Genomic DNA, 16,132 nt, shown 5'->3' with positions numbered 1-16,132 from the left:
AGAAAGGAAATGATTTGTAAAGAAAAGGCATTGCTGATTTCTCTTGCCAGAAGTTACTCGTTCTTAGCAGAAATGAGGAGAAAAGGTGTTTTAAGGAGGATATCACCGGCTCGCCACATTTCTGGCTTTCTTTTGAGAATTGGCTTTACAAGTCTCTGAACAGCCCAGGAATATCCAATGTCCTGCCACTGTTCAGTTAGATCTGAATTCTATATCTTGGTTTGGTTCCTGAAGACTTTTTAATTCCCCCAGTCTAAACCCAAGCTCAAATCAATGGAAGCACTGTGGGTGGCAGTGTCAGCTGGGACAGTCTTTGGACAGCAGTTCCTCTTATCAGACCTTAGTCTTCAGGTGTGCACAGGTGCATACCGATGCCTAGACGGTGAACACACAGCTTCTTTGCAGCCTGTATGTAATAGTAAGAGCTGGAAACACCCTAACATGCCAGTCGGAAATCACTTAAATGGCTGGGACATCTGGGTGGCTCCGCTGGTTAAACATCTGACTTCGGCTCAGGCCATGATCTCTTGGTCTGTGAGTTCGAGACCTGCGTCAGCCTCTGTGCTGACAGCTCAGAGCCTGGAGCCTGCTTCAGATTCTGTGTCTGCCTCTCTCTCTGCCCCTCCCCCACTCATACGCTGTCCTCTGTCTCTCTCTCTCTCTCTCTCAAAAATAAACATTAAAAAAAAATTAAAAACCACTTGGATGGCAAGTTTTGCTCTGCTTATTAGGTGCAATGCATAATATAGAGTTGACACCTCTTACTTCTAGTGGACTGTAATGCCTTAGCTTGAAAATGGTACCTGGGCCTGGATGGCCACCAATAGGGCCTGGTTAACAATTATTGCATGTATATATGAAATGGAATACCCTATAACTGTCAAGAATGAGGAAAATGTGCATGTACCATATAGGAACATGTCCAAATAAGTTATAAGTTGTAAAATACATATGTAGAAAGAGTTCGTTTTTGTAAAGCAAACACATACTTGTGTAAGAATGGGGGAAAAAAAACTGGTAGCTTATATATAGCAAACATATTAACAGTGCTCATCTCTGTGTCCTTGGGAATATGAGGAATCTGCATTTTCTGCATTACATAGTTCCGTGATGCTTGAATTTAAGAGAAAAACCAACACAGATAGACTTTTAAATGTTGTCGAGGAGGCCTCGTACTAGCTTATTCAAGATCGTTTGCAGGTTAAGTGCTACTCAAAGTTTACTGGTTTGCAAACCTTGTTATTCCCACGTGGTGACAAGATAAGTGAAAAAACAGAGCATTCAGAAACTTTCCTAACAATTTGACATTGCCCGGACCTCCAGGAGTGTGATCAGCAGACAATTCTTGTTGAACAGGGTAGAGACCGGCTCCGGTTGTTGAACTTGCAAGGCAAGTTGTATGTGAACTAGTCACATGAAGGAGGACAACATACAATGATGAATTAGATTAATAAACAAACAAATTTGTCCTTCACTACAGAGTTGGAGAAGCGCTCCCTATGTTCCCTTAACATCACCTTGCAGTGTGCTGTTCTAGAATAAGTCCTTCCATACTTCACTTTCTCTTTACTGTGTGTGTTGTGCAATGAGGGTATGACATCAGCCTCAGACAAACTCTAAATGTGCCATAAAAAGCAACAGTGGGGGCGCCTGGGTGGCTCAGTCAGTTGGGCGTCCGACTTCAGCTCAGGTCACGATCTCACGGTCCGTGAGTTCGAACTCCACGTCGGGCTCCGGGCTGATGGCTCGGAGCCTGGAGCCTCCTTCTGATTCTGTGTCTCCCTCTCTCTCTGCCCCTCCCCCGTTCATGCTCTGTCTCTCTCTGTCTCAAAAATAAACGCTAAAAAAAAAAATTAAAAAAAAAAAGCAACAGTGACGTCTGAGAAACTGGTGGAGCAGGGACCTCCAAAAATTCCCTCCTCCATAAAAATAATGAGAAAACTGGCAAAAATATAGTCAGAATATTTTTCAGAATACTTTTATTTTTTAAAAATTTACACCCATATTAGTTTGCATATAGGGTAACAATGATTTCAGAAGTAGATTCCTTAGTGCCTCTTACCCATTTAGCCCATCCCCCCCTCCAGTAACCTCTGTTTGTTCACCATATTTATGAGTCTCTTCTGTTTTGTCCCCCTCCCTGTTTTTATTTTTGTTTCCCTTCCCTTATGTTCATCTGTTTTGTCTATTAAAGTCCTCATATAAGTGAAGTCATATGATTTTTGTCTTTCTCTAATTTCACTTAGCATAATACCCTCCAGTTCCATCCACGTAGTTGCAAATGGCAAGATTTCATTCTTTTTGATTGCCGAGTAATACTCCCTTGTACATATACACCACATGTTCTTTATGAATTCATCCATTGATGGACATTTGGGCTCTTTCCATACTTTGGCTATTGTGGATAGTGCTGCTATAAACATGGGGGTGCATGTGCCCCTTCGAAACAGCACACCTGTATCCTGTGGATAAATACCTAGTAGTGCAATTGCTGGGTCATAGGGTAGTTCTATTCTTAATTTTTAAAAAAATTTTTTTTTTTCAACGTTTATTTATTTTTGGGACAGAGAGAGACAGAGCATGAACGGGGGAGGGGCAGAGAGAGAGGGAGACACAGAATCGGAAACAGGCTCCAGGCTCTGAGCCATCAGCCCAGAGCCCGACGCGGGGCTCGAACTCACGGACCGCGAGATCGTGACCTGGCTGAAGTCGGACGCTTAACCGACTGCGCCACCCAGGCGCCCCACTATTTTTAATTTTTTGAGGAACCTCCATACTGTTTTCCAGAGTGGCTGCACCAGCTTGCATTCCCATCAACTTTTTCAGAATTCTTAACCAAAGGCTTACAGCCATCCAGGGATCATTTATGTAGAACAAATTCAATAAACAAAATCTTGTTAAGAATGGCAAGCTTTGTGATGTTTTTAGCTTACCCTATTCTGTGCCACCCATGCCCCGCCCCCACCTTTTCCAGCTCCATGGTAGCCTTGAAAACCAACAGCCTGGCAGTTACTGGAAAGCACTGAACAGAGTTGGAGTTCCTTCAAAGCCTCATTCCCAGAGAACTGTGATTATTTCACTTGACTGGTGGTTCCTAGGAAGACCCAATTGCAAGGCTGCCTCTATTTGTCCAGACTAGGAGCTCACTTAATGTAAGCAGCCTTTTCCTTCCGGCTGTTTGTCATAGAACAGAGTCAATTTTTTAAGTTGGTGGGTGCTAAAGGTGGTACATAACAGTTTGGGAAAATAGGCTAAGCAAAAAGCTTAAAAGGAAAACCTGAGGAAAGAGATATCCATAGGGACTTTGAAAATTCCAACATGTTCCTGGGAATCTAGAAGTCCATGCACATGTGTAGGGCTGTGCGCATGCTCAGTAAAGACCAGAGAAGGCTCAAAGCTCTCACCTCTAAACAATCTTGAGGCTCTGTGCAAGCAGGTAGTGAAACCAAGGCAGAGATTTATAAACCGCCGAACTGAGTGTTGGAGGTGAGGCCCAACCTGCACGAGTTCCCTGGCAAAGAAGGCAGACCTGTTGGTTCTAGGTACTTAAAGAAATCTGTCTGATCATTAGCTGACCACTTAAGCTGAGTGGAAACTTCAATGGCAAAAAACAAAAACAAAAACAGACTATAGAATTAATTCAGAAAAGTTTACTACACAAATGGTCAACAACAAAAAGCAACAAGCAATCTCGGGGGAAGGGCCTGGAATCCAACTTCAGAGTGGCCACAGTGTATTATTTAATACGTCTAGTTTTCTGGAAAAAAAAAAAAAAGATTTGCAAGGAAAGACATTATGACCCACTTAAGGGGGGAAAAATGGAAACTGTGCCTGAGTAAGCCCCAATATTGGACCTACCAAAGACTTTATTTTTTAAAGTTTATTTATTTATATAATTTTTAAAACAAGTTGATTTACTTCTTTTGAGAGAGTGAGACCTGAGGAGGGGCAGAGAGACAGGGAGAGAGAGAGAATTCCATGTAGGCTCTGTGCAGTCATCGCAGAGCCCAGTGTGGGGTTTGAACCCACAAATCATGCTATCATGACCTGAGCCGAAATCAAGAGTCAGATGCTTAACCAACCGAGCCACCCAGGCGCCCCATTACCAAAGACTTTAAATCAATTATTCTAAACATGTTCAAAGAGCTAAAGGAAACCACATTTACAGAATTAAAGTGTAAGATCAACACCAGATAGAGAATACAAACAAAGGGATAGAAATTATCAAAAATAACGGAATAGAGATTCTAGAGTTGAAAGCACAACTGAAAGAAAACATTCATTCGAGGGCCCAATATCAGATGTGAGCAGATATATGATAGATTCCGCGAACTTGAAGATACCTTGAGATTATCCAACCTGAAGAACAGAAAGCAAAACAAATGAACCAAAAAAGATGAAGAGACTCAGAGACGCGGGTCACTGTCAAGAATGCTCCCTTATGCACAATGGGAGTACCAGAGGGAGAGGAAAGGCAGGAAGAGTATTTGAAGAGATAATGGTTGAAAACAAATTTGATGAAAATTTAACTAACCTAGACTTCCAAGGAGGAAGACTCAAATAGATATCACCTAGGCATATCCTAATCAAACTGTTCAAATCCAGAGACAAAGAGAGACTCTTGAAACAGAAAAAGAAGTCATCACAGAAAAGGGAGGTTCAATGAGATTAACAGGTGACTTCTCATCAAAAACCAGGGGTCAGAGGCAATAGGGTAACCTATTCGAAGCGCTGAGAGACGTCAACCAGGAGTTCTAATATCCAGCAACCACAGCCTTTTCACCTCACATTGGCACAGTCCCCTTAACCCATAGGACCACCACTCCATGCTGCTCACCCTGCTGTCATCAGGGGAGATCTGGCAGACCCAGGCCTTGACCTGTCCCCTAGCTTCAAAAGGTCCACACAGCCCCGGGTTCCTGCAACTCCCTGAGCACAGTGGTCTGTGCTCATACTTGGTACTCCAGGCTTCCCAGGGGAGGGTGTGCTTAGAGCAGAACCCACTGCCGCCCCCCCCCCCCCCCCCCACAGGATACTTGCTGTGAACATGTGTCCTCAGAAACTTTGGCCAACTTGCAACTAGACTCCCTGGATGCTTCCTGAGGTTCAATGCTGAGTGGGGTTTTTTTTTTTTTTTTTGGTAGTCCTTCACTAATTTTTAATTTAAGTGAATTTTATATAATGCACAATTAAATGTTTTAGAGTATAGTCCAGTGGCATTTAGCACATTCACAATGTTATACAACTATCACTCTTAAGGTCTTTTTTTTAAGTTTATTTACTTAAAAAAATTTTTTTTTAAATGCTTTTTTTTTTGAGAGACAGAGAGAGAGCAGAGGAGGGGCAGAGAGAGAGGGAGATATAGAATCTGAAGTAGGATCCAGGCTCTGAGCTATCAGCACAGAGCCTGACGTGGGGCTTGAGATCACAGACTGTGAGATCATGACCTGAGTCGAAGTTGGATGCTTAACTGAGCCACCCAGGCGCCCCTTAAGTTTATTTGAGAGAGACAGAGAGTGCAAGAGAGAGAAGGGACAAGTGGAGGAGGGGCAGAGAGGGAGAGAGAGAACCCCAAGCAGGCTCTGTGCTGTGCTGAGCCTGACGTGGGGCTCAATCCCACAACCACAAGATGGTGACCTGAGCTGAAATCAAGAGTTGAAGGTTAACCGACTCTGCCACCCAGGTGCCCTGTCACTCCTAGTTTTAAAACTTTGTTATCACCTCAGAAAAACACCCTCTACCAATTAAGTAATCACTCCTGACCATCCCCGTCCATCCCCCCAGGCCCTGGCAATCACAAATCTGCTTTCCATATCTACGGATTTCTCTATTCTGGATATGGCACATAACTGGACTTATATAGCATGTGACCCTCTGCATTTGGCTTCATTCATATTCCACTGCATGTAGATACCACTTTGGTTTCACCAGTATGATGGGAGCTGTGGGTTTTTGCAAATGCCTGTGTCATGTTTAGAAGTTCCTTCTGTTCCTAGCTGGTTGTTTTCTTACAAGGTCTTGAATCCTGTCAAATGCTTTTCCCACATCTATTGAGATGACTAGGTGTTCTTTCTTTCCCTTTATTCTTTTAATGGAGCGTAATGTGACGGTGATGGATCTTCTTATGTTGCACCACCCTTGCATTCCTGAGAAGTCCTACCTGGTCATGATGTGTAACACACCTGTAATGAACTGTTGGATTCAGTTTGTTAGTATTTTGCTGAGTATTTTTGTGTCCGCATTCATAAGGGATACTGGTGTGGTTTTCTTTTTCCTGTGATGTCTTTGTCCGGCTTTGGTATCAGAATAATGCTGGCCTCCTAGGAGGTGTTTCTTCATCTTCTATTTCTTTGGAAGAGTTTGAAAAGGATTTGTGTTAATTCTTCAAACATTTGTTATTCATCAGACCTGTGTAACCTTGGATTGGGCAATGGTGTCTTAGCTGTAACATCTAAAGCATAGCAACCAAAGAAAAAATAAAATGGGACTCTGTCAAAAAAACACAAAACAGCGACACCTGGGTTGCTTGGTTAGTTGAGCATCTGACTCTGGACTTCAGCTCAGGTTGTGATCCTAGGATCTTGGGATCAAGCCCCACATCAGGCTCCATGATGAGTGTGGAGCCTGCTTGAGTTTCTCTCTCTCTGCTCCTCTCCCCAGTTTGCTCTCTGCTCTCTGAATTCCCCCCCACTGCCAAAAAAACACAAAAACTTTTGTGTTAAAAGGTACCATCAAAAAATGGAAAAGACACACCAACAGAATAAAATACTTACAAATCATATATCTGATAAGGGTCACATATCCAGAAAATATGAAGAACTCTTACAAACCAACAACAAAAGTATAATTATATAAAAATGATATAATATATATTATATAATAAATTATATTATAAAAATATAATTAGGGGAGCTTGGGTGGCTCAGTTGTTTAAGTGTCTGACTTGGCTCAGGTCATGATGTCACAGTTCGTGGGTTTGAGCCCCGCATTGGGCTCTGTGCTGACATTTCAGAGCCTGGAGCCTGCTTCAGATTCTGTCTCCCTCTCTCTCCCTGCTCCTCCCCCAATCACACTCTGTCTCTCTCTAAGATAAACATTAAAAAAAAATAACCCAATTAAAAAATGAGCAAAGGATTTAAATACAATGAAAATGAAACATTTAAAGTTGCTGAAAGTGGTTGCCTGTGGGGCGTAGAGAATGGTGAGGTGGGGTGTACAGATGGGAGGGATAAGCTGTTGTTCACGGTAAGACTTGTAGAACTACTTGGCTCTCTATACCGGTAATTCTCACCAGGCGCCCCTCAGGGGACATTTGGCAATGTGAATACATTTTTGATTGTCCCATCTGAGAGATGCTATTGGCATCTAATAGGCAGAGGCCAGGGGTGCTGCCAAGCACCCTACAAAGCACAGGGCAGCCCCCAAAACAAAGAACTACCTGGCCCCGAATGTCAATAGTGTTGAGGTTAAGAAACTGTCTAAACCACTGTGGAAGCTTTGATTAAAAAACAAAGAAGCCAATAAAAGTTATTGGTGAAAAAAACAAAAAAACAAATCAGAACGCCCATATTACAAACAAAAAAAATTAAAGAAAATTCTTTTGCAGGGTTCTCTGTGCTAGCTTCACAGATGTAGTTTTCTTCACGTGCCATGTTTTGACTGTTTTAATGTGTGGCACGGCTAAGAAGGTCTACCAGAGATGTTTAGGGATTGATGAATTTACCTAAAGCCTGCGAGTTAAGATGCTAAGGTTTTTTGTTTTTTTTTTTAAAGTAAATCACCAATTCTAGTAATTGAGCTGCCAGAAGCACTGCTTAAAACAACAACAACAACAACAACAACAACAACAACAACAACAATAACAACACCCAAAAGCCAAGCTTTTGTGCCTCATTTCCCTATCAGGGTAATTAAACACATTCTGGGGGCAGAGGTTCGTGAGGCAGCATTCTTCAGTGTAAACACAGGCTGTCGATGGCTCTTTCAGAAGCAACTTAACTTTAGAGTATTATATGTCAAGTTTTTGAAAGAATTATAAACGTAAATAAACTAGAAAATTTCAGTGAAGCTGAAAGACTAATTGACCAGAATTTTCAAACTCAAATCCCCAGAAACCAAGGCTGACACCAGCACCGTGTTGTCTTTACATAGCCAGCAAGCACAATACCGGTTTTCCCACACGAATCTCGGTAACACATCGATGTGTATCTAATCTTTAAAAAATCACTTATAAATCAGTCCTAATGTTAGCCACAGGCCACAGCGAAGACTTACTTGTCATCCCTCTTGCACATGACCTGATTTGACTGCCCCTCCCGGTTCCAAATATGCTGGGACTTGTTTGCCTATCGCTCTGCAACCCCACATGTTAGAGCTCCACCCAGAGTGCAAGTAGACAGACCAGCTGGGGAAGGGCTCACTGTGTCCACGGTGCCCAGGGGGCTTGTTCATCCACTGCCCGACTCAGAACCGCAGAGATGTTCTGGACAGAATCAGGACAAAACAGAGTCCAGCTGTAAGTTTCAGATTTGGCAGCTAAGTTACTGGCAGAGTCGGGTCTAGGATCCAGTTCTGCTGACCACGGTTAGTATTCTGTCTTAAGTTGTTACATTCTGTGGCTAAATTATTAAAAACAAAAACCCCAATCGATGAAAATGTCCTTCATTAAAAAGAGACACTAAGAATTACTTCAGTATATCAGCTTTGAGCACTAAAACCTCTTCCAAGAATAGCCATTGATACTATTTAACAGAATGAAACACAAAAGAATTCACTAATAAAATCTGGGCAGCTCATAATGTAGTGGAAGAAGTGTTATATAGGTGGTTGTTGCAAAGTCCTTAGAAACCCAACTGTAGTTTTATTATTTACTAAAGAGATACTATCAAATATAAAACACAGAAGAGAAACATAAGCTTTGGAAAAGGTAGACTTTTAATAACTGCTTTTATCACCAGGTTAAGTCATGCAGTTACAAAGTAGTTAGAAATTTCTGAAAGGATATTGTCGTTTAAAAAAAAAAAAGCTCATTCTTACATAAATAATATCTAGAACTTCATTGGGACACTACTGTTCAAAAGGCCTTGGCGAAATAACCCCCAAACAAAACACTCAACCCAAGGTTGTTTTCAGCCCACTGGTAATGAAGCTGTGTGCAGAATACAGGCCTCTAACAGAGGACACAAAGTCAGGGCGAGTCGGGGCCATTGGCACGGCTCAGAGTCGCCAGCAAGACTCCAAAGTGGGAGCCCAAGTGGTATTTTTTCTGGGACGCTCAACTTGAATTATTGTTCAATTAGACAACACAGTAGATCTTCAACAGAGAACAATTAATTAACATGATAAGGAGGTTACTGCACTCTTTGGACTATATGTCGTAATTGTGGTTAGTGAATTCTGACAGTCTTAACAAAAATAGCCTCCATCATTTGCAGTTACGAAGATAACTTAATTCTCCATCGGGCCTTTTATTTTTGCTGGACAATACATGATTGATAAGCTATAAATGATACTGTTTTATGTTATAAAAATACTAGCTTTTTCATTTATTATGTTTATAGGCATTCACTGCTTGAGTCAAGGTTAGGCTTATTAAGTGATTAAAGGCAATTTATTACAGCAAGCACATACTTATTTTATTCTAAAGAATAAAATGCATAAAGAGAAATAGCTTTTATTTTTGTTGCAATCTGTAAAATTGAGTTATTTTGCTGATGTAAAAATACCAGTAACTCACTTGAGGACCATGCCACCTTCTGAAAATGCCACACACCTACTACTTAGATGTGTCAAAGTTACAGCACGTCTCAGACTTGTCCAGAGCTGAAGTAATAAGCAACTGACTGCTCTTGGATAACAGGTGTTTTCCTGGCCACAGCTCTGGCTGTACTGGGAAGCAGCCGCGGAGCAAGGCGGTATAGCCGGATGGAAGGGACTTTCATTTAAAGGCAAAATACCCAAATCGCTCTCTGGCTTAGGTAATTTCTATTTTCATATTCATCAGCTTGTACATGATCCCCTAACCTTAATTTCTTTTTTCTCAAAGGGCCTGATTTGGACTGACTTGTTGAGAATGATGTCCATATCTATTAAGTCGAGAGAGAGAGAGGAGAGAGAGAGAGAGAGAGAGAGCAGATTCCTGTGGTTACATGTAAACTTGTGAAGGGCCTGCAGATGAAGAGGGAAGAGGGCAGTGAAGAGGTCAGCCACACTCCATCTAGGTGAAGGTCACACACCTTCATTGTATACTTTGAAGACTTTCTCAATGGCGTTGACATAGGCAGCCGTTCTCAGGTCTAACCCCAGGTTATACTTCATAGCCGTGCGCATGATTTGCTGAAAGGCAGGAGAAAACACGGTGAAGTGTGCATGCGGGGCACACGCGGGCCCGGTGCGAGGAGCCTCGGCCACCACGGCAGCGCAGGACTCAGGCACAGAACCCGTCAGGAAGGACCTGTTCTCTGCAACCAAAGTACGCCACTGACTAGGCAGCAGTAAGGAGCTGCTCTTTAGATGTGAGCTGTCTCCGGCCTTTAGACGCCCTGTTATCTGGAGTAAGCTCCTTGTTAGACTTGGTGATAATTTTATAAAACTCAGAATGGGGTGCTGAAAATGTGCTGGAGCTTTGTGAATATGCTTAAGGTTGTGGACCGTATACTTTAAAAGGGTGAATTTACGGTATATCAGTTGTATTGACAACAAATTGTTACAACAAATTAACAACGAGCACCATCATCAATGGCTGCTTGTGCTATTTCAACTTAAGGGTGGGTGGACAGAGTTTGAACTCAAGAAGAAATGAGGGAAACGCATCAAAGTGCGTTTAAGGTCTTGAAATAAGGAGCAAGGGGTCAAAAAACCTTTTGTTTATACCAAATTCTCCAGTGAGGTAGTTTCCTGTAGCGATAATAGAGTGGTGTACTCAACTACAATCCAGTTTGGCTGACTGTGTGATGTCTAGCTAAAGCTAACTGCCGAACACCATTCCCGCCTAACCTGGTATTACCATTTATTTCCCAAAGCCCGGCAGACATACTGAACACCCTGAAAACACTGCCCATCATTTAAGACAGAACAAGCATGCATTTTGCTACACATGAATGAAGAACGTGTAAACAGACTGCTGTCTTCGACCACAGCACACACAATCTGGCAGCTGAGGTGACATGGTTGAGCTGTGCTGCAGGTCACCAGCAGAAAGGCAAACAGCATTGCACACGTACCCTGGCAGAACGCTCCATAGTGTAAGCTAAGCCAGAGTGCACGATGTCTTTCTCGGATGCCCCCTGTTAGGGAAAAGACCAGAAGTTTAACAAAACCACACAAAGACACGCTTCAATTGTAAGAGCAGAAGGGATTCTCAAGTCAATATACCGCCAGACAGAATTCTTTTGTCTTTTGGCAAAGATACATTTAATTTCCATACAGTATCTCGATAGCTAAATAGTTGTGCTTTAACCCCAGTTTAGTTTTCATTGCATTTGACGGTGAACAGATACTCCTGAAATAAGATCATGGTAACATGAACGTACACAGAAAAGTATGCACAAGAAACAGGAGGGCAAGTAGTGAGGCCAGCACTGGTCACGCACCCGATTCGCAGATGCCCACGGCAACAAGTGTTCATCTCTGCTTCCCAGCTAACAGGGACACCGCACAAGGCACAGAAAGGAGTGTGGCCCCCTCCAACAGGTGCTCTGTGGCAGAAACCCGGCTGTGTACTCAGGAGTGCTCATCTCGTTCCAATGCCAATTATTTCTGTAAGTCAATTTGAATCAATGGATTCCTCTAAGTATCTAATTTGTTTTTTGGAACGCTTTCTAAAATTTTAGGACGGGGAGCCTGGGTAGCTCAGTTGGTCAAGCGTCTGACTTTTGATTTTGGCTCAGGTCACACATCTCATAGTTCCTGAGATTGAGCCCCGCATTGGCTCTGTGCTGACAGAGTGGGGCCTGCTTGGGATTCTCTCTCTCTGTTCCTCCTCTGCTTGTGCACAGGTGCACATGTGCACTCACTCTTTCTCTCTAAATAATAAACAAACAATAAATTACAATACAATTTTAGGACAATTAACTACTGCCCCATTCCAGTATGTCCTACCTAGCTATCAAACATATATCCTGCTATGCGAGATGAAAACTTAAAAGTGGATCACCACCCAAATGTGTCTACTCTGATCTTCACGTAGTTGGCACTCTGTATGTCAGGAGGTGTATTTCTATATACATTTGTATCTGTTAACAAACAGCTGGGTCAAACCTTGATCTGTCCTACAAAGTTAGGAAGAAAAAACTTGTTCTACAGGTACAGTACTGCCTTTCTCTCCCTCATTCATTTACTCATCAAACATTTATGGAGTGGTTACTACGTGCCAGGCACTCTTCTAGGCACAGGGCACAAAGCAGAAAACAAATAATGAAAATTCTCTGCTCTCGTGGAGTTTATATTCTAGTTGGGGGAGGCAGCCTACACATGGACTGAAAACCAGAAGTCTGGGTGAGATCACAGAGATTCTGAATTCAGACAGAGCAGTGATTCAGGGCCAGGGGCCTTCCCATGTTAAGAGTGTGGAGAGGTGGTGAGGATCACAGAAGGCAATGTGAGGGAAAGGCAGGAAGAAAATCAGTGCGGATGTGGGGTTCTGGAAGCCAGGAGACTAGCTTCAGGGGGGACGATCACTCGTGACAGCAGGTGCTGACAGGAGAAGTAAGATGAGGGCAGAAAAGCGGTCACTGGATCTAGTGATGCCGGTGCTTGCACAAGACAAGTTGTGGCGGAGTGGCGGGCACCAGGGCAGGTTTGAGCCTAGGAGAACTGGAGACGCAATGGACGCAACTCTTCAGGGTGTCTGCTGTGAGGGAAAGGGAAATGCACACGGCAAGAACAAAGTTTGGAAGAGAGCTGGGATTGAGATGCATTTTGTTTTAAGACTGCATTCGGCACGCTGATAGGAGTGACTGATGATGGAGGAGGGGGAGGATGCGCACTCGAGCAGTGCACCCGGGGAGCTGAGAATGGGCTTAGATGCAGGCACACGGAGTCGCTCTGTGACAGAAGACAGGGTGCAGGCGCCCGGAGTTGGGTGCTGGGAAGTTCTCTGACTGCTGTTTTCTCTGTGGGCAGATCCCAGGTCAGGTGCTGGAGTGCAGGGGACAGAGAAGAGGAGAACGTGTGATACAGCCAAATCAGAAGGAATGAGAAGTGAAAGACCAGGAAAAAGTAGGATGACTGCCGGACAGCACGGCTGCGCACTTAAGTTTCGTGGTCAGGATTACGGTGACAGGGCTGCAGTTGTGGGAGGGAGCACGGTTGGGTTTCATGAGGGTCCCGGGTGTCAGCAAGGGGTATGCTGAGCAAAACAAGCCGGAGTGACTAATGACGGAGTGTGGAATTCAGAGAACAGAGGACATCCCGGGGTGACGGGGGACAGTGAAAAGACGGTCAATAATGTGGGGCCTGGAAGGGCCAGAGCATGGCCGTGGAGGGGGAACTAGAGGGAAGGAGCTGGGAAAAAAAACCCCTGTTTTTTAAACTTACTACAAAACTCCTGCGACAAGTCTTTCAGTAAGAGGTGAGGACACAGGATTAAGGTCCGGAATTTGAAGCACTGAAGGCCAGTGTCCTGGCAAAGGTTATTTTCAGAGAGCACAAACAGCAAGCCATCGGGCTGCCTCCCTAACTAACTGGCTGTCCTCCTCTGCACTCCTCCTCAGGTTTCGGCCTGAGTGACAGCTGCATGCCAGGTCTGGGCTGGGACACAGGCGACCACAGGGAGGAGCAAGAAGCCCATCTAGGGGTGGTGGCCATAGCAAGGGCTGCCTGGATACGTGTGGTGGAAGGATGTGTGCGATTCCGGCCCACAGAGGGATCCTCAGGGGCGGGCTACCTGAGCAGGGAGCGGGTCAGGGCACCGCAGACAGAGGGACCGCAGCTAATAGAGACATGGTCCGGGAAAGATGAAGGTTCATTTAGGGGAATGGTTAATACCCTGAGTGGCAAAAGCATCTTTTCTTCTGCAAAACAAAACCTTAACTTCCCCCGCTCCCCATGTTGTAATATAATCTTACATTACTTTCCATGACCTGAATATTTCAGAAGATATATTACACTTAGCCATTCCTGCCATGTATATGTAGACTATTAAACCTAATTAAAAAACCTGACTGCAAACACCGTTCCAACGACATCATCTTGCATGGAGCCATTTCTCTCCTTTAGAATTATTTCCTTAGGATAAATTTGCAGGGGGGATGTTAGGATAGTGTCAACGGGCAGGAAAACTGTAATAGCTCTTCAAATTTCTAAAGAGCTGCACCAATCTGCCTTGTCATCAAAATAAAGGTACAACTGTTTCGCTACAGACATGGTGAGTATAAGATCCATTGTTTTTGCTAGTTTAATACATTAAAGAAACCTTATTTTAATTTGTATTTCTTTAACAATGAGATTGAACACTTTCCTTTCTAGGCCTATTTCCTATGACTTTTCTCTTTTTTTTAATGTTTTACTTTTATTTTTGAGAGAGAGAGAGAGAGAGAGAGAGAGAAGAAGAAGGAGGAGGAGGAGGAGGAGGAGGAGGAGGAGGAGGAGGAGGAGGAGGGAGACACAGAATCCGAAGCAGATTCCAGGCTGTCAGCACAGAGCCTGACATGGGCCTCCAACTCACAAACCGTGAGATCATGACCTGATCCAAAGTCAGATGCTTCACCGACTGAGCCACCCAGGCGCCCCTGACTCTGCTTTTCAAGTCTCTGGCATTTACTGGGGAAGTTCCCTTCACGGCGTGTGAGCACTACCACTCAGTCCCGTCAACAGCTAATTCACACACACCTGCTTTCTTTCACTCTTATTCACGCCCACATAGCAATTTCAATTCTTCATATAGTTCAATTAATGTTTACTTTGTTTTTATTTTAAAGATTTTCTTTTTTTTTTTTTTAGAAGTTCATTTAATTATTTATTTTTAAGTAATCTCTACACCTAACGTGGGGCTCAGAGATCAAGAGTCCCATGTTCTTCTGACTGAGCCAGACAGGCGCCCCTAATGTTTACTTCTCTATTCTATTTCTCTGGAGCTGAAGAGATACATAGTAATTCTGCACAATTAGGTTAGAACCACCTGTTGAGTCATCTGTATTGCACAAGGATCAAGATTGGAAGAACCATTAAATATATTTATTTTAAACTAAATTTCTTACTCCACATTTGGAATGTAGCGAGAGAGGAGTGTACAAAGCACACACAGAGCCTATCATCACTGTCATATTGCTGACCACCCATAACCCCAATCAACTGGCCTGGGTCTAAAGTAAGAGCTGGCTGGGTGTGGAAAGTGTAATCCTGTCACAGCACACTCACCGATATCCTGTCTTGGAACTCTGCCGTGGGCACAACAGGAATAGTTCCCCCATGCTTTCCAAATTTTCTTTCCAAACTTTCTTGAACAGACACTATAAAAAACCAAGAGATGAAGTTAAGACATTGCTAGTAGGAAAAAAAACAAAACTGAAGTACAACCAAAAGTAGTCTCAAACTATATCCACAACCCAAAAACGAATACAGAGTTTAGAAACCTTCAACACTAATGACATAAAAGGGTTAATCATTTAAAACTCTGTTAAAAGGGAATAAAGCACTTTGCCAAATTCCTACATAAATGTGAATTTAGGTCACTGCTCTGTTTCCATAACACCCATTACCACGGTTTTTCCTTGGCTCTGTTAAAAAGAAAATGCTGAGGGAAAAAGAAACGGAAATCGATGGAACACTTCACCCAGATTCTCAGAGAGGGCTGAGTAAAGCTCGGTTGGAGGTCTGGTCTTATTCCAGCTTGATGAGACTGGACCATTAACTCTGGAGCTACTCTCGTCAAGGAAAAACCACACTTGCATCAGAAGACTCCAAAAATTCTTGACGCTAGAAAGGCCTTTACTAGGAGCAACCAGAGACTGGAATGGATGAGTCTCACTAGGAGTTCCTGGCTTAAAAGGATACTCTTTATATTTATTAACTTATAGATGATGTTATAGAAACATTATATCACGGGGTAAACACCTGAATATAATTTTTGGTCCTAAGACTCATGAGAGAGAAGAATATGATTTTCTGTTCTGAGATTAAATTCTCTAGGATT

At 43.2% G+C, this 16,132-nt stretch overlaps 1 protein-coding gene across 1 annotated transcript in view; it reads right to left on the bottom strand.

Moving 5' to 3' along the window:
• Positions 1-8,911: 8,911 nt before the first annotated feature.
• The window catches only part of GLUD1 (glutamate dehydrogenase 1), a 38,707-nt gene continuing 31,486 nt past the window's right edge, over positions 8,912-16,132 (bottom strand). The window contains exons 11-13 of the mRNA XM_030333987.1: positions 15,358-15,449; positions 11,223-11,285; positions 8,912-10,335 (exon numbers count right to left, since the gene is read on the bottom strand). Coding sequence (XP_030189847.1) covers positions 10,228-10,335; positions 11,223-11,285; positions 15,358-15,449 — 263 coding nt within the window. The 3' untranslated portion in view covers positions 8,912-10,227. The remainder of the gene's footprint in view (positions 10,336-11,222; positions 11,286-15,357; positions 15,450-16,132) is intronic.

The sequence above is a fragment of the Lynx canadensis genome, chromosome D2 (genome assembly GCF_007474595.2).
Source record: "Lynx canadensis isolate LIC74 chromosome D2, mLynCan4.pri.v2, whole genome shotgun sequence".
NCBI lineage: Eukaryota > Metazoa > Chordata > Mammalia > Carnivora > Felidae > Lynx > Lynx canadensis.
The sequence above is the reverse complement of the archived record's forward strand: the minus strand, read 5'-3'. Positions and strand labels throughout refer to the sequence as shown.